The sequence below is a fragment of the Lepidochelys olivacea genome, assembly GCF_965140295.1.
Source record: "Lepidochelys olivacea isolate rLepOli2 genome assembly, chromosome: 4".
NCBI lineage: Eukaryota > Metazoa > Chordata > Testudines > Cheloniidae > Lepidochelys > Lepidochelys olivacea.
This window is the reverse complement of record NC_140414.1, coordinates 59,957,885-59,977,000: the sequence shown is the minus strand read 5'-3', so window position 1 is coordinate 59,977,000 and position 19,116 is coordinate 59,957,885. Positions and strand designations below refer to the sequence as shown.

At 38.5% G+C, this 19,116-nt stretch overlaps 1 protein-coding gene across 6 annotated transcripts in view; it reads right to left on the bottom strand.

The window, feature by feature from the left end:
• The window catches only part of GAB1 (GRB2 associated binding protein 1), a 145,102-nt gene that overhangs the window by 20,918 nt on the left and 105,068 nt on the right, over nucleotides 1–19,116 (bottom strand). For 4 of the 6 annotated variants that reach the window (XM_084626265.1, XM_084626267.1, XM_084626270.1 and 1 more), the window contains 4 exons: nucleotides 17,769–17,849; nucleotides 12,730–13,319; nucleotides 7,919–7,992; nucleotides 7,431–7,734 (listed from right to left, as the gene is read on the bottom strand). In XM_084626265.1, the coding sequence (XP_084482391.1) occupies nucleotides 7,431–7,734; nucleotides 7,919–7,992; nucleotides 12,730–13,319; nucleotides 17,769–17,849 (1,049 nt within the window). The remainder of the gene's footprint in view (nucleotides 1–7,430; nucleotides 7,735–7,918; nucleotides 7,993–12,729; nucleotides 13,320–17,768; nucleotides 17,850–19,116) is intronic. The other 2 variants (XM_084626266.1, XM_084626268.1) reach the window with 1 other exon arrangement.

Here is a 19,116-nt window from a genome sequence, read left to right as displayed (position 1 = left end):
AGTCAAACAGAGCCCTACATTAATTATTTTTTAAGTTCTTGTGAATTTTGAATGCATGGATTTTGAATTTGTGATGTATAGGTAACAAAGAATTTAGCCTTGACTTTCAGATTGAGTTTGCAAGTAGGAAGTAAAAAAACAAACAAAAAATCATTTTTTTATATGTAAAGTGAGGAGATCTGATCTTAAATGGTATTTGAACAAAGTCATTTTCAGACTAAAACCACACTTCAAGGATATTCCACATTATATTTTAGTGGTTCAATAATACAATGGCTCAGATGGTGAAAGACATAAATGCCACATGGCCACTTTACATTTTATTTTATGATGCTGCTCCTGCTATATCAAAACGTACATATTGTTCAAACTGCATACAAATATGTCACAAGGAAATTGTACACTGGGACATTTGTAACAAAGTTTCATAATTAATCAGGGTTCCAGAATTTCCTAACAGAATAGGGAGTGTTTGTGTTTTAAAAAACATATGTACTGTACAAAGCAACACACAACCATGGGTGAGGAAGACTGGCAAGGTCAGAATCAATTGCAGTACTTACAACTATCATCTATGAGAGAGGTTTCATATAAAATTCCCTTCTTCAAAGGATGACCATACACCTAAAACCACATTCAAAAAAAATACTGGAAGCTTCTATAGAGTAAATGTTCAGTGAAGAGATGTCAATAAGCAGACATCCCCACTCAAAAAAAAAAAAAAGAAAAAAAGAAGTTATATTGCTTTTAAGTAGGATCCTACTTCAAGTTACTGTACAGTGCAGTTTAATGCTTAATTTCAGTGTCAGAGATATACTTTGCCTTTCAAATATACTCAGAAAAACTACGTAGTAGCCCACATATTTTCTGATTCAGTAAAATCCAGATTTAGATGCCAATCTCAATATAATTTTTTAGCATCTTAAAAACAAATAATAATAATATAGGATACATTTGTGCTAGCCTTTATTTAATGTTTTTTCACCAATTTCTACTTGTCACATGAAATTGAAAGAGGTAAATTATCTTTCACACTTTCCTCAAGTGTAATAAAATAAAGAGAAGACATTAAATTACTCTACTTTGGCATCTAGTTTTGGTCTTGTAACTCTAGGTTCTCGTCAAGCCTTGTTAGAGGAAAGAACATGATTTCTCCTCTCAGGCGTTCTTTCCCTGATACAGAGGCATTCACTTCTCAGAAAAGGAAGTCAAGGAATAGTTAACTACTGAATTCTCCTGGGAAGCAACAAGTTCCAGAGAACAGGACACGTCAAGCTAGGACTCAGGAGACCTGGATTCTATGTGTGGTTCTCCTACTGCTTCACGTGTATGACTTTGAAAAAGTCTTTAGTATTTCCATGCCTGATTTTACCCATCTGGAAAATAGGAATAAAAGGAGTGCATACCCCTTTGTCAAGCGCTTTGAAGTCTGCTGATGGAGAGAGAGCTAGGTATACAGCTCTGTAACTGAGTCAGTCTTGAGATTTCTTAAACATACACCCTTTTTTTGTTTGTTAATCATGTTGTAAAATCATGTCAGGTTTTTACAGATCACTTAGATGACTGTTTTCGTTATCATGACTGTAAGCTCCTCCTGATACTGGACCTGGGGTGAAATCCTGGCATCATTCAGTCAATGGGAGCTATGCCAGGTTTCCACCCCGGTCTTCTAATTGGCTTAAAAAGCCATGTACCTTTATGGCACTATGTAAATAGTTGGTTTTTTTTTAAACCATCAATTAATCTTCTCTATTTTGTGGACTATATTACTTAAAACTCTAGTACACTGTCACAATGCTTTTTGGTCTATTCAACTGCACTGAAGAGGACAAGAGAAAACAAAGTAGAGTTGTCAACAAGGAGTCATTCCTGTTTCTATTCCTAAACTTCTTTCTTCACTCTCTCTTACATTTGGGTACATTTCCTTCTGCTTTTCCTTTGTTTTAATAAATCATACTTCAAGGAAGGAGTGCTTGCTAGTCTCAAAGAATTAAGATGTCATAGTACAGCTTGAGGCCAAGCTAGTCAAATACCTTTAAATTCAGAGGAAAACCACCCAGTTGTGCTAATGGAAACAAGATTCCTTAAAGGCAAATCCCATTTTGCTAGCAATATTGCTTCCAATTTAGCATCACCACTACATGCAACTATAGCAGACTAGAGCAGCAAAAAGCACAATGACTACAAAAGAAATACAATGCGAAAGACTGGTCTTTTAAAGTAACATTTAAAAACATACTTTTCAAATTCAGTTCAGATAAGTACAGAAAAAACACAGGTGGCTAAATACTCTGGATTTTGTCCCGAAGAGTATATCACTTACCTGTTGTTACACTTCTCTGAAGGCTGTATCTTGAACTGATCCAGGCTGTTGGGTCATGAGACCTCCAGTCATGCTTCAAAAGGGCTTTCGAAGGTTCCAGAATTTATTGAAAGCTCCCCCGTTTGTGAGAGCAGCTTTGAGCCAGGAGAGGGAGTGGTGTTATATACGATGCACTATAACCCCAAACTATTTAATCCTTTTTGACCAAATAAATTTAACCTAGGAAACAGTATGACAGGCATAGCCTAACTCAGTTCACAGCTTCTCCTTCTTGCCTCAGGGACACTTCTGCAAATAAGTAGTCTGCAGACTGCTAGGTCCCCGGCTATCTGAAGGGGTGGATGGGTGTTCATGTGTATATTAGTATGCATATATGCTGGCGAATTTTAGGTTATTAATTTAATATGAATTAATTATCAAGGATTCAAAATGGATAACACCACCCACAACACACCCCTTCTTCATCCTATTAAACCCTCTTTTACAACATTGTACTATTTCCTAAGAACTAGCATTGAGAAAATGTCTAAAAGGTGTCTAAATGTTCCGATGTTTATGCCTGAGAGGCCCACTCTCTTTTAGCCACTAACAGGGCCAGGTCTCTGTTGGTTAACGTGTAGGTCCACAGAGATGGTGGAACCAGAGGAAGCAATATAACATTGCAAACCTAATTTCCACAAAATAGATTGGGGGGTGGGGAGGAAGGGGCAGGGAACAGGGGTAAATATCTCCAATTACTGCCCCAAACTTTGGTCTCATTGAATTCTATGGCAGAACTCTGACTCCAGTGAGTCCAGGATTTAGCCCATTACTATCCTGTAAAACCTTCTGGTTCTCAAGTCAAAGGAATCTGTAGACAGAGGAACTCAACAACACTAAAAAGCATGTGGCATTTTGTTATCTGTGAATTTCCATTACCTTATTAGTGTGGGTCATGACCTTAATGTTATTTTAAACACAGAATGTGAGGGAAAATGTTTCTGAACTACCCACAGATTATTTTTAGCATTGTAAAAATTCACTGAGTGGAGTAAACACTAGTTGCCGTTTAAAATATTGTTGTTTCATCTGCACATCTATGTAAAAATTTGGGTCAAACTAAAATAATTGCCATGTGGACCAAAGAACAGGAGGGGTGCATATGTACTGAGACTCAAGCTCTACTTACCCCTCCCAAAACCAAGCAATCGGAATGTACAGTTGAAAATAGGAAATGCCTTTAAAAAATTAATCTTCCCCAAATTTAACACTCCTGATCCAGCACCACAATTCTGGGCCAGAACCAGGTATGTCAAGTCTCAGCAGAGTACATTCTTAACAGTTATTAAAAACCCATTAGAAACAGGGGTTTAAAATGGAAAGATGAAACAACCTTAGGCCTGATCCTGCAATGGTATCTACTAGCGTGGTTTCCTGTGCTCATGTGGGGGTCCTGCTAAAGTCAATTGACTCTACATGGATGTAGAGCTCCATGCTAAATATATCACTAAAGGAACAAGATTACATATATTATTGTAAAAGTTACATAAGGCACCAATGTTTCTCATTAAATAAGAAACTTTACCATCAGTACCAGAGAAAAAGGAGTTGATGATCGGATGCTATGAAAGTTTCTCCCTATAGAAATAATTGTAGCTATCCATACACAGTTATGGCTCACAGCTGCTTCCTTAGATAGGAGAAGGTGTCCTGAAATTTCTGGAGGCCTTATAACCCAACACTGTGGATCTCTGCAGTGATACATTCTTTTAGAGAAATAGTAGTACACTCCAACAGAAATTCTTTAAACAAGCACAGGTTACACACTGTAATTCCTCCATACTTAAAATGAAAACTCAATAAACATTTTATGTACCACATTCCTCACATTTTTTTTTCTTTTTCCTAATTCTGGCTGGGCTTTCTTGAAATGCCTGGCCTGTCCATTAACCTCTAGGTACTTGGAGTAACTCAAAATGGAATACTGTCAAAATACTTTTAAACTACAAGTGTAGAAACAGTGTGCTAGGAGAAGTTACTACAATAACTTGAAGGTTGAAAAAGCTGCATGGCAAATCTTTGTAAAGTATGCTCGTTTCAGTTATACAAAGGACCACGGAAATTTATAGTAGTTTTGTGCTATGTTAATGGCACTTGAAATGACTCAAAAATATTCTATAGGGTGGGAATTTCATCTGTTGACATTTAAATATGACAAAATAAATACCCCAGTTATCACTATTTGTTATAACCATTCACAATAAAAGGATATGACGACTTAGAACATGGACTTTTTGTCCTAACTGGAATGTTTAAATAAGTTCATATTCAAGAAGGGAGAGAACTAGTTTATAAGACTGAATTTATTTTATGGGTTAGTAAATCAGGTAAAATTTCACAGTGATAAAATCAGACATATTATCATCCTTGGTTAACAAAATCAGGGTTTTTGTTTGTTTGTTTTTAAAGCATATTCCCCTTTTCTCCCATTTCCCTCATCTCCTAAAAATTTACTGTTGTAAATTTTACTCTTCTGATGGATATAGTTTTACTTTACAAATAGTTGGCAGTATTTGACTATTATATAATTTTTAAATGAAAACTCAAGTTCTTTAAAAAAATAAAACTAATTTGTTTTCAAGCTGTTTTATAAAGGCCATCCTTGCCAGGAGAAAATGGGCAGAGCCAATCAACATGAGCTGTGTTGTAGAACAGTACACTTATTAGTATATCAGTAAACCTGATGATCTCCTTTCTCCATTCATTGAAGTTAACAGGACTTCTCAGATTCTTAACATGTTTAAGTGCTTTCCCAGATTCGGCTGATGATATCATTTTTTAGAATGCTGTCATTTCAAGAAGAGATACAAAAAAGCAACATCTCTTTATCAGAGATCTATGTGGTTGCACTGTATTGCCAACAATAAAGTGGCAAACTTTTTAGTATAGAGATTGACCTTTTGTGAAGGTCAATACAAGCTATGTTGGTAAAAGTAGGCAAACTAACAAGTCAAGGAAAAATGTTTTTAATTTATTTAATTAAAATTGGAAAAATATTTTCCAATATCAATTGTATTTATTTAAAAAATATTTTCCAATATCAATTTTTTTCAGTGTGTTACTGTCAAATATTTCTTAACAGTTAAAGGTAACTATTGTCGGGCAACATGAAAACAGTTAGATGTGAGCAGGAAGTCAAGATTCTGAGGAAGGCTATGTTTTGTATTCTGAACACTGCTAGTCAGCTACAGGACTTGGCACTTCCCATTTTATGCAGAGATCTTCTACTTCATCATCCTGACAGCATCAGTGTTAGTCAGATCACTGGCTGCTTCCACAAAATATACCAGTTGAAAATTTAAATTACTAAAATTTTGGGGGCATGTGAGTTTTTAAGCACAGATTACATTTCTTCCCTAAAGTAATACATGTACATCAGTTCAGCCATTTTTCAAGCTGGTAAATATTATTGGTTTCAGATATTTAAGAAACTCATTTTCAAATTATATATATTTAGAAACCAACCTTGCTGATATTTGATCTTATGAGCTAATGTCTTTTTGTATTTTCTTGCAAAGAAAAGAAAATTACAAATTTCAAAGTCTGAAAAAAACTATTCAGCATGCAAAAAATGACATAACCATTTATCTACAAGGCCCATATATTGATGAAACATTACAGTGAGATTGAAAATCATAAGCTGCTTTGATCTCTCTATGCAAATGTCTCACATCTACACACTACAAGAGAAAGACTTTTTATTTGTTTTTGAAGAGGGACTATTTTAGTCCCAAGAGTATAACTTCCTTTAAAGGAAAGTAAATCCAGTGCACCATAATGCTGCATGGAAATTAACATCTTATAGGAATGCTACAGGGGATTAACCTTTAAGTAAGGTAAGCGTTTGGGCCCATTTCTCAGACTTCTCTTAAATTCTGTTTTTTGGTTTATTGGTTGATTAGTTGTTTTTGCTCATGCACTTTTGTCACTGAAGTTGCTGTACCTTCCTCAAACACACTACAGTGTCTCCCACACATTAAGTAGCTCTTAAAACCAAAATGGAAATGTTTTTAAATGTTAAGATATTTAAGATCTAGCAATCTCCATAAAAGCAGGGAAATTCAGAATCAATCCTAACTCAGTGCACTTCACAGGCATTACTTGACATTTAGGGCCACATCTTGGCATCCAGCTCTTAGTGTGAGGCAAATGCAGCTTGAGAGCCCTGCACTGGTGTGATTTAGTAGCCTCTGAGCTCTATTTGGATCCCAAGGGTTGTATTGCAACTTCCTGGCCAACAACCTAATCTGCTTCCTATGTGATTCTGTACTACGCAAGCACTGAAGTCAAGATGATGGGCAGTCCCAACTGTGAACTGAGAATGAGCAGGGAGGGTCTAATTTCCTTGCTTTTACTGAGTGCAGTAAGGCCTAACGTTATTTATTATTTAACATTTCTACATTTAATGTAGATATTCATGTTTTTCATTAGTTAAAAGAAAATTTAAATAAGAAATGTTCTATAACCACTGGGTACTTTTAATAGGATTTGTTAGAAGCAGCAGGACACAAACATGCAATTCATTCTCCCATGGTACAATTAATTATTGAGACACTGTAACAATAATATTTTCAGCAACAGCATATGCCTAAAACAACACTAAAAGAGAAATGTAAGAACCATTTTATCATTAAATCATGCAATGATTTATTGCCCTTTTACCTAGTAACATGTTACTATGCTTATGGAGATATATTTCATCAAAATGTTAATGTGGTCTCCCTTCATAACGAGCAGGCCATCTATATCCTATTATGTATAAGAACTAACTCACAGCTCTTAGTCTGTTTACAGGTACTTTGTAGTTTATAACAGGAAATGGTGTGCCACCTCTTGATTAATAAAAACATGTACAACTATTATCTTTAAACCTACAGAAATATTCAGTTTTATTACTCAGGTAATTTTAAATGACCAATGCTTTCTTAAGATTCTTAGTTCTGCTTTTTTTTGTCTGAATTCTTGGAAAACAATAATTTCATACTATCTTGATTTTGGTATGAAAATTTGAACCACTAAATCATTATATTATAGAGTAAAAGCAACTTCCACAGCATGTTTTTCTCACCTTTTCGGTCAGGTTTGAGGTTCCGATCCACTGGTGGTGGTTCACATTCTGCAACAGGTACTGGCCTTCTGGGAGGGGTCTTTGGACTGGACCTGAAACCCATGTGAGCGGGTGGAGGGACTTGCATTCCAAATAATGAAAAATCAAATGTGCCTGGTGTCATAGGTACATAGTTTGTGTCTTGGATGGGTTCAGTAAAGCTGCTGGAATGCTGCCGTGGTGGAGAGTTAGGATTCATTGGGACATAGTTTTCATCCAGTTCTTCACTTGAAACACTTCCCACTGTGAACGTGCTTCTGTTTTTCTAGAATTAACATACATTTCCTTTAACAACAAAATAATCAGTTATGCTAGCAGCTGTGAAATCAGATTCATGTTTTAATCTCATCTACTAAAAATACTGTGTACACCCTGGTTTTGTACTACAGAACTCAGAACATGCAAATGTTTTGTCAGTATAGTCTCAAGTCAGATCAAATCATACTTACAAAGCCTTCCAGTGAGCTAGCTCTGTCATTTGGAAATGATCGTGGAATATCATAGCAGTCTTGAGAACTAATATCTAGAGAATGAAAGGGGTAAAAGTAGGTATTTATTTTCTCATCTCAGTACCTGTCATGTACGTACATTAGACCAGTTTTCCACAGTTTCTGTAGTTGTTTACTATCTGCTATATGATGGTGCAGCGTGGTATAAAGGTTTTGCCAACCTAAGTTTGGGATGCCTGCACTACTTATCAGCAAAGCTTCTATCTACTGTATAAGTCACACTTTAAAGATCTGATACTGACATTTTCCAGGGCCAGAAACAACTGATGCATCCTGTTGAAAAGCTGGGAGGTCCCATTCTAAATGGTACAAAATATCTATATTTTGTTTGATCTATATTTATATTTGATCTATATCTATCACAACAGATTTTGAGATCTCAGTGTTTCACATGCAGTTCTACTTGGAAAAGTGACTTTAAAAATAGAATTGTGGGTCAGAGGTTTTTCGACAGAATGCTTTTCTATTGGAAATTGCTGATTCAACAGAGTTAAAACATTCCATGGAAACAGGTAAAGTCCATCAAAACTTTCAAAGGAAACTTACCTGATTTCCTGCCAGCTCACCTGCCTATCTCCTTGCCAGCCCAGCCTTCCAGGGCCTCCAGCAACTTGGCAGGCCAGCTCCAACTGGCTCGCTGGTGCACTGGCAAACCAGTCGACCAGCTAATCTGGAAATTTTCAAAAATATCCATTTTGGTTTTTCCAAAATGGAATTTTTTGAAAATTTCCATTTCATGTGAAATTCCACATTTCCAACCAGAATGAAACATATTTCCAATGAGGCAGAAATTCTAGTTCTTGCCTCTACTACGGGTTCCAGCCAAGGGACCCTACAACACACAGCCAAGGTCTGTTTTTAAATGTTGTAATTTTGAAATACTAATTAATTCTTTCCATCAAACAAAACATTAAAATTATATCCGTATAACTATATCATCAATTCCTTTTTTGTATTTTGCCTTAAAATGTTCCCTCCCCTACCCAATTCCTTTCCCCAAAGGACTTCTCTTTTAAGATCCCTCACATATAATTAATATTACACTAATTGGTTTAATAATTTATATTAACATTACATTGTTATGCTCAGTTGTCTCAGAAAGCTAAGACATCCATTAGAGCAACATCAGAGACATTTACAAGATTAATGGAATGGATTTCTCTATATTTGACTGGAGATGTAACACCTCCATCTCCCAGCCTTTCCATTGTTATTAAAAACAGAAATGTATATTGCTTTTGATATTTAATTAATCTTAGCTTGAAATAGAAAAAAGACAGAAAAACTGTAAGTAGCAAGTTTTTCCTTAGGCAGAAGCAGATGGATGTTAAGAAATATCCAAAAATGTGTTAAATCTCATATGAAAAATAATAAGTATACTTTAAAGTCCAGAAATACAAACATGTTTTAATTATTATATTTCCATTTTTTTCTAGACAAACTGCATTACATATATTTAATCATATGGAGGTAAAAATATTTTTTATACCAGCAGAAATAAAGGTATGGGTTTATCTAGACTCATAGGGCCTACAACAGTCCCCACAGAAGTCAATGGGACTCTTTCTAATTACCTCAATAGGAGCGAGATGGGGCCATTAGAAACTAACCTTATACTGAATGATTGATATAAAAAAAGTCAAGTGTTAAACTCCTTTAATGAACTTGATAATAACGAACAGAATTAATTCTCCACTATTTGACCCTCTTTTTTAAAAGATTTCTAGGATTTTAATGATACTTTGTAATAGAGATATCCTTAATGAAGACCCCCTATGCTTTGCTACTTTGTTTCCAGAGTTTAAGTTCTTTTATTTCCACAGCTACACGCTTTTTCCTTTTGAAGACTATCTTTAATTGGAAAAATATTAGTAGTAACAAGCTTGGTGTCTGAAGACCACCCTTCAATACCTTTGTGATGGGGTGTACTCCCCGCTTTGGTTCTGAGAGGAATGAATTAGACCAGGTGAGCCCAAGCAGCCAATTAAGCAGCAAAAGAGGGAGATATAGGCTGAGTGGAAAGCCCTGATTATAGAGAAGCTCACCTGAGCAAAGGTGGGCTGAGCTAGCATAAACATAGGAAGTTGGCATCAGAAAAAGCTTCCGGGAGGAAGTTTGCAGTGACCTCCTCTTTAGTAGGAAGGGAAGGAAGGAACCCAAGGAAAGAGTACAACCCTGGGGAGGTCTGGCCCTCAGAGAAGGGTCTACACTGAAGTGGACAAGAGAGCCTGTGGGACGCAGGGTAGGAAGCAGCCCACGGAGCAAGCTGCAAGGTTGGGGACTGAACAGACCTTGGCTGTGTGTTGTAGGGTCCCTGGGCTGGAATCCATAGTACATGGTGGGCCCAGGTTCCCCTACCAGCCACTCAGGGAGCGGCACCATGGGGCAGTGAACAGGAAGACTGTCTGAGACATTACTGGAGTCACATTGCCAGGGCAGCGGACGTGAGGATTGCCTCATGCGCTTTTGTGGCAAGAGACTTTGAAAAATCACCCAGGAAGGGGAAACCGTTGTGATTTGGCTGGAGGGCTGAGGCTGCAGTAACTCCTGGAGCGACAGGGGCTGCAGACAGAGAGACAGAGTGCAGCTGGCAGAAGGGGAGTCTGCCTCGCAGAACTAATCCCCAGAACAGCCAGGAGGAGGAGCTATCCTGCAGCGAATAGAGTGCCCTGTCACAATCTTGAAGAGCAAGAAGTACTGGTCTAAAGAAGAAACATATATACAGCGCTCAGGTGTCAGCCATGTCAAGTATAAACTCAGCACCAGTTGAGGAGGGAGGTGGAAGAGTGGCTCTAAACCACTTTTCTGATCCCCCAATCTGGGATGGCTAAAACCAGATCAGCCCCGGTGTAACTTAGAACAGCTTCTGAGTTGCTCTGTTTTTCCAGTAGCAGCCAGCTGGATTTCATGTGCTCCACCCCACTCCCAAGGCACCCCATTTGCAGAGCGGTGGTTGTGTGGGGTGGAGGGGCAGCACAGTGTTGACTATGCCAGTTTTGTGACATCCATTGATTCCCCGGTGTGAGGAGAAATCCTCAACTGCCCCTTTTTGACAGCTTTCTAGGCTGAATCCATGGCTGGTTTGGATCTACAAAGCCAGAGACGTGTTATCCACTCATCTAAGAGTCTATAATGCTCTGATAGAAAGAGGAGATGATGAGATTTTTTTTCTACCTATCAGCCATACAAACTGAATATTGACTCTAGCTCAAGCTGAGGGTTTGGGGTTTTTCCCCCCTTTTGCCTTCTCTGGTATACTTCTCTGGTATCACCACCAGAGAAAGACCCTGCAGCACATTATATTTTTGCAAACACACAGTATCCAAATTCTGCCCTGAGTTACATCTATACAACTCCAGTTATAACTTGCCTACAGGATCTTTATTACTAGTGAGAAAAAGAAAATAAGATCGCTTGACTTCTGCAAACCAAAGTGAGTTTGACAAATAGAAAAGATATATGTAAATTAAGTAAATATTTTATCGGATCACTGACACTCAAGAAACATGGAACTCAAGCAAGTCATTTTTCCAGAACAATTTTAGAACAGCCATTGACTTTACAGCTGTTACTCATGAGGATTACCACTGCTGGGCCTTGAGCCACTGCACCTTTGAACAGGAAGAGGGAACTCCACATGTGAAGGAAAGAAGCAGTTTGGTTTAGAAGCTACTCGTAGGTCTGGAACATGAGCCACTGCGCTGGCAAAAATGGTTTAGAGTGCTAACTTCCCTCTAAACTGCACGGCCACGCAGCAGGCTATCAAGTTCTGTGCAGGTGGGGAGAGGCACCTCTCCCCTGGCCCCATCCTCGGAGTTCTCTCTTCCCACTGCAGCCCCGGGGCAGCCTGCACCCCAAACCCCTCATCCCCAGCCCCACCCAGAGCCTGCACCCCCAGACAGAGCCCTCACCCCGTGCACCCCAACCCTCTGCCACAACCCTGATCTCCCTCCCACACCCTGGACCCCTCATCCCCAGCCCCACCCCAGAGCCCCCATCCCTAGCCGGAGCCCTCATCCTCTGCATCCCAACCCTCTGCCCCAGCCCTGAGCCCCCTCCTGCTCCTCAACCCCCTCATCCCCGACCCCACCCCAGAACCCTCACCCCCCACACACCTCTGCCTCAGCCCTGAGCCCCCTCCCACAGTCCGAACCCCTTGGTCCCACCCCCGCCACACATCACCTCCATATTGGTGCACTTAACAAAATTCATTCTGCACATGGATGTAAAAAATTTGAGGGCACATTGTTAGAGTGCACCAGGCAGGTGAAGCAGCGAAGGTCCGTGATAAATACCATTTATCACAGGGCTACCACTACCACATAGGATTACAATATAAAATATACAGAAATATGAAGTATGTTGTCTGCAAATAATTTGGTCAATATTATATTTGAAGGCTGCGCTAGACAATCTTAATAAATTCTTGAGACTTGGACCATCAAAATTTAATAAAATGCCTATATTTTGGATGAGGTCACTAGAAGTAAGTTTCTATGCAACATATTTAAAGAAGACTTAAAAATTAATTTAAAATTACTGATGTTTAAAAAGCTTGATAAAGCCTTTTTATGGTCTGCATTTTGGCCGAGATTTTCAAAGCATTCCAAGAGACTTAAGCACCCTATTTTCAAGAGAAATTGAGTGTATAATTCCCTTAGGTCCGTTCCTTTAAAGAGCTCAGCCTATTGCACAAAATGATTGAAACAAAAGAATCATGAAAAAGCAAGGTCGAGACACCAACTACTGACCTTTACGAAATATATTCAAATCTACAGTGGAAATGGTATTACTGCGTGATGGTGGCAATCCTGCTGTAGGGATGCAATAACTACTATCAGTGTCTGAGGCAGTACGAGTAATGCTACAAGTTTCCACGGGAGATCGATCCGAAGTGTGATGTGGTTTTGGTGGCCGAGGTGGAGGAATATCTGGAATAGTCTCTAGCTTTGAAGTTCCTTCTGGAAAAGTTCGTGGAATCTGATAAGTACCTCCAGGTGTTGGGGGAATGTCATAACTAATGGAGAAATGCCTCATTTGTGTATCTAATGATGTAGCAGAAGGGGTACTGAAAACATGCTGCTCTCCTTCTGCATCAGTCCCAGATGGAGATGTTGCCTTTGGTAAAACATCCTGTGAATAACTTCTAGGCAGGTTATAAAGACTGCAGTCTACGGACACTGATGCCGCTCGAGGTGGCGGAGAGTCATAGGCACTTTGCTGCTGAAAAAAGCCGTTCACTGCATGCTTGCTCAATGATGGAGCAGAATTTTTATGGGAGGATACATTATCATTGCAGTCAGTTTCAGAACAGATGGACTTTGCTGAGTCAGCATGCAATCTAAACAAAACAAGATTGAAATTTTGATGTATAAAGAAACACATTTCAACTGTAAAGAACAACAGAACATTTAAAATGTAAGCAACTAAAAGTCATTAAATTTCTTAATTCTAAAAAAAATTAAACAAAAATATTTAGAACAAAGATCTAAAGTAATTATACATGTACACATGCACACACACGTGTGTGTATATATTCATCATAACAGCTAGGCAGCTGGGGTTTTCACAAGTACATGACTTTGAATAAAGTCTCAGACTGGTTTGGAGGGCTTCTTGTTTGGCTGGGTTTTTTTTTAAGAAAACATGTTGCATACTATATGAAGAGCGCACTAATGGCAATGTTAACTGTCCAGACACAGTACAAAAATTCTGGGCTTATGGTAACTTGCTTCCTCTAATAAATATGAAGGAAATACAATTTAAAAAAAAAAAAGCCTTGTAACTTGCGACAGCTTTAAGTTGATACCTAAAGACCATACACTTTTTTTTTAAGCATACATAAGACAATGTATAGAGTAAAACAGGAAATGGAGGCAGAAAAGCTGAAGCAGTTAGTCTGAAGAAAAAAATTACAGGACAAGGAGAACAAGCCTGTATTCTGGTCTTGACCAGGGTCAAGACAGCATTGTTTGACTTTTTTTTATTTATTTTTTTTAAACTCTAACAGTGGGTTTTATGGGGCTTCTTTGGAAATTACGTCTCTGACGAAGACCACGCCTATCAATGAACTGTTACCTACAATGCCAAAAAAAGCAGTGGCTGCACTCACTCTCTCTCTCCCCTCTTGTGTAGAATTCCATCGTCACATTGTTTGTGGCACAAAAATTCAGTTGATAAGCCTGACAGTTAGTTTAACACAAAAGTCAAAATAAACGAAAACACTAATAGGTAAACAGACCCTTAAACTTAGCATTTACCCACAATGCCTACATATTGGTATAGAATACACCACATTCTTTTCTAATTTAAGTATCACTGGAATCCACTGTTGCCTGTGTGGCACAATTTGAGCATGTCACTGTAATAAGTACAGCTTTTACCCCTACTACTCCAGTCACGTAACTGATTACACGGCAGTTTAGAAAATTATTGGAGTAAATATTTGACTAAAGATAAAACAACAACATCTAACATCTTGGATACTACGAGCTGTGAAAACAAAAAAGTTACACACTTACAAATATACAACCTGATTCTCTAGTGCGTATTCAAACAGAACTCCCAGCAAAAGCACTGCGAGTTTTGCCTGAATAAAGATGACAGGGATCTGCCCCATAATTTTATATACCATAACAGGGACAAACAAAAGGTCTCAAAGTCATATTTTTCCATCCTGTAGAAACAGTAGTCAAACTATAGTATCAAAGATTATTAGTCTCAGTGCGCACACGCACACACCTTCAAAAACTTCAAGTAATTAAAAAAAGCTACAAAAATAAAATACAAATTAAAGCAAGAAACACACAGCATAGCATGATATGACCATAGAATAGAAATTCATGTAGCAAGCAATACAGCACACTTTAATTTTCACTCTTCCATTCATGGATTATGCAGTTATTACAATCATTGTTGTCCATTACATATTCTCTGTTTACCTATGCTCCCAAACCCAAGTGGGCTTTAAAATATTGTGCACAAAAAGTATTACAAATATCTTTAAAATCTTACTTACCAATTCTGAGCACTAAGGAGCCTTTAACACGGACCTTTGAGAGACCGCCTAATGAGGCTGTGTTGCATTTTATGTAATTCTATAAATGCATAACATGCAGGAAACAGTCAGCTAAAACCATCATTGAAAATTAGTAGTGCAATAACAGTGCATGGATGCCACTCTAGTAGAGTACAGATCCTGCTAACCTAGATACCTCTTAATATGCTAACTAGTAATGCTACCATATTAAACTTTAATTACTTCTAAATGTAAAAATGCTTTTCCTCACTGTTTCTTGTCCCTGCACATTCATGAAAACTGAACAGAAGGAAACAGGGAGAGGGATCAGCTTTGGACTACTTGAGGCAGCCTAGCCATCTTTCCCTTTTCCCTAGTGGCTGCAACTTGTGCTTTGGAATCTAAGCATTTTCAAAAACTATCCTTTTCAAACTGAGTCTCTAGTCCTTATGGATGTGTATATAACCTTCAAAATGTGAACTGGCGTAACTGATCTGTGTGTGTCTAAGTTTGAAGACATGCTGCAACAACAGTGCCAAAACAGGAGTAAATTGCCCCTTTTCATTTTAGTGTGACAATCTCTGAAGCATAAATGATCATTAAAATGTCAATAACAACTTTCACTGCTGATCAAAACAGGCATGGAAAAACTGGTATAATTATGAAAATCTGCACAATGTACTGCGAATGGCATCTCAGACTGGGACAGCCAGGGTTGTGAGCGCCAGGGTTGTGAGCAGAGCTTGTGAACAGAATTAACACTATTATTTTCCCAAACTGACACTAGAAGCAGGATGTTTAGTGAAGGGTGCATTTCTTCAATTCAAGCAGAACAGCAAAATTTTATAACTTTTCCATACACTTTCATAGCAGGTCAAGAATAACTTTTCTGGCTCTGATAGTGCATCAGCAGACAGTACGGATTACTATCACTGCACTGCATCACTGCACTCCTATTTGTTTAAAAAAAAGACTGACTTAGCAAGAGGAAAAAAATTAGCCACATCTGCTACCAAAGTAGGACTGACACACCAACTCCTAGCATCATGGTTGTACTACACATTGTCCTTACACGGGTGCATTACCAGTCCCAAGCACTGGCAACATAGTGTCAACCCCATTCCTTTTCCCACACTAAGACTGCCTCTCTTTCCATGGTACCATGAAGAGAGTCCTGTACATCCTTCAAGTCCTGACCTGGCTCCACAGAGGTGGTGATGGGATATAGGACCATACTCAAACTGGCTTCCACTCTCCATGTAGCTGTGTAGTTGTGGGAGTATGCATGCCCCTGACAAGGCTTTGAACTACAGTAGCTCTTCACTTAAAGTCATCCCGGTTAACGATGTTACGTTGCTGATCAATTAGAGAACATGCTCATTTAAAGTTATGCAATGCTCCCTTATAACATCGTTTGGCAGCCACCTGCTTTGTTCCCTGCTTGCAGGAAGAGCAGCCCGTTGCAGCTAGCTGGTGGGGGCTTGGAACAAGGGTGGACCAGCAGCGCCCCTAAGTTCTCTGTGTGGCAGCCGCCCAGCAGGCTATCAATTGCGGGCAGTTCAGCTGTCCCTTCCCCCACTGCCATGTGCTGCTCCTGCCCTCTGCCTGGAAGCTGCTCCCCGAGCCTCCTGCTTGCTGTGCAGGGGCCAGATGGGGGCTAATGTCAGGGTGTCCCCCTCCCCCCTGCTCCTGCACCCCGCTTACCCCATCTTCCATAAAGCAGGAGGGACAAACGACAGGGCTCAGGACAGATGGAGATTCTGGCAACAGCTGTGGTCTCAGCTTGCTGATTAACTTAACAAGGCAGTGTACTTAAGAGTGGGGACAGTGTACTTAAAGGGGAAATGCTCATCTCTCTCTCACACACGGTTTGTGTGCCTGTCTGCCATGCTGTCTCCCCTCCCTCCATTCGTGCTGCCTTATAGAGTGTGAGGCTACATTAATAACGAGTTAACCCTTGAGGGCTCACCCAATTGCTAGTTCATCATTTAGCAGTAAGGCATTCCCTGGGAAATATCCCACCCTCTGACTTCACCACATCAACCAGCTTCACAATCATCATTGCTGTATACAGTATTAAAATTGTTTGTTTAAAACTTATTGTGTGTGTGTATGTCTTTTGTCTGGCAAAAAAAAAATTTCCCTGGAACCTAACCCCCCTATTTACATTAATTCTTATGGGGAAACTGGATTCGCTTAACATGGTTTCGCTTAAAGTCGCATTTTTCAGGAACATAACTACAACGTTAAGTGAGGAGCTACTGTAGGTAAAGGCACATTTTTGTCCCTTTAACTAGCTCTTGGTTCCTCTTCCCAAAACTAGCTGCTGACAAGAGGATTGGGAACACAAATAATTTTACAAAAATATTCAGTTTTGAAGCAGACTGAGGATTGAACTCCCCACTTTCTAATACACTGTAAGTAGTTTGGTCACTTATCCTGCACCAATAGCTTTCCCTCCGTGAGAATCAATACAACCGGGCCAAGAGACTACACCAGACAAGGTATAAGAGCAAAGCAGCTATTGTGTATCAGCACTCAGGAATGGTAAAAGAGCAGTGTGAGAAGCATGCATGGTAGAAATGTGAGTTCAGCCTTGATAGGTGCTGTCATAGCCCTATCTTGATTAACTGAAGTTGGGTTATATTGTTTCTTTTATTAAAACTCACAGCAGACCATGCAGGACATGTTTCAAATATGAAATTTTCAAGCAGGTTATGGCTCTGTGCTTGATTTCTCACACAGACTAAAAAACAACAATTATACACTCACTGCAGTGGAATCTTTTTACTTTCAAAATCCTCCAGTAGTAGATATTCTTTCCCTTCTTCAGAGATAAAGGATGACCCTGGGCTGGTTTATAAACAGGAAAAAATGGAGTAAGATCAGCAAGATAACAGCTGTTATTTTGTATGTACCTCTGCCAACCAGCCAAAAATTTAAAGATTTCAAACAGACTCTATGGATGCAATTTTTCTTGTAAGATCAAAGATGAACTCTCAATCTTATTTAACACTGCAGTGAAATGTAATGACATTTTTTACTATTTAACTATTAGAACTTTAAGGATGGTCCAAAGTGATCAAGACATAAAACTGTACTGTAAAATAAATGATGATGATTATTAATACAACTACTATCATTTCTAACATACCCCCAATTCCAGTAATTGTACAACATTTTTAAAGTATCTATAAATAAAATATACGTATGGTGGCACTGAAGATGCAAATGCCAAGAATCTTGAAAATCCCAAAAAAGAAATAACCTAGAAATAGAAATAATTAATAAAAAGATAGAAAATAATAAAAAAATAGAAAAAAAAAAACCAGAAATAATAAATAAAAAGAAATAACCTAGAAACTATTTGCCTTTAGTCCCCCTCCCCGAAATGTACCGGGATGCACTGATTCCTAGATGCTCTAAAAAGCAGTATGTTAAAGAAAGATATTTTCTCCTCATTTTTCCATGAACACTGGCCACTGTTGAAGGATGAACTAAAAGGTAAACCAACTCCCAAACTAAACAATTATGAAAATTACTTTAATTTGTAATTTTTTTCTAATGTTATAACATCTGCCTACTGTATTATAACTATTATTATGTTTTATTTTTAAAAACTATGGTTAAAAAACTTTGCTAAGAAATACTGAAGGCCAAAAGGATGCATCAATGGAGTCCACCAACACCTAGAACCTGTATTATAAAATCCAGAGATTAATTATTCTACTTCTTAAAAAAACTGCAAAAAGTATGAAAGTCTAGAAACTAACAGTAAAGGAAAGTAGCCACTTCAGTCATGCCATGTATTCCTTCTTCACTCACCACTGCTCCTGTGCGCTCATACAAGTTTCCCCTCCCCACCCAATCGTAAATATGACCCCTTATAATCTGCATAAATACATAACATAAATTGCAAAGATATTGTGAAATTCTAGTTCAGTGGTGGGCAACCTGCAGCCCACTGTTCTAGTTCCTTATCAAGGGGTCTATTTCCAATTTGCTATGGCCCCATTTCAGCAAAATATATATGCCCAACGTTAGGCAAGTGCTTCACTTGCTGAGTTGGGGCTAAAACTACCATATAACATTATTTTGCAGTAACAGTTACATATTTTAT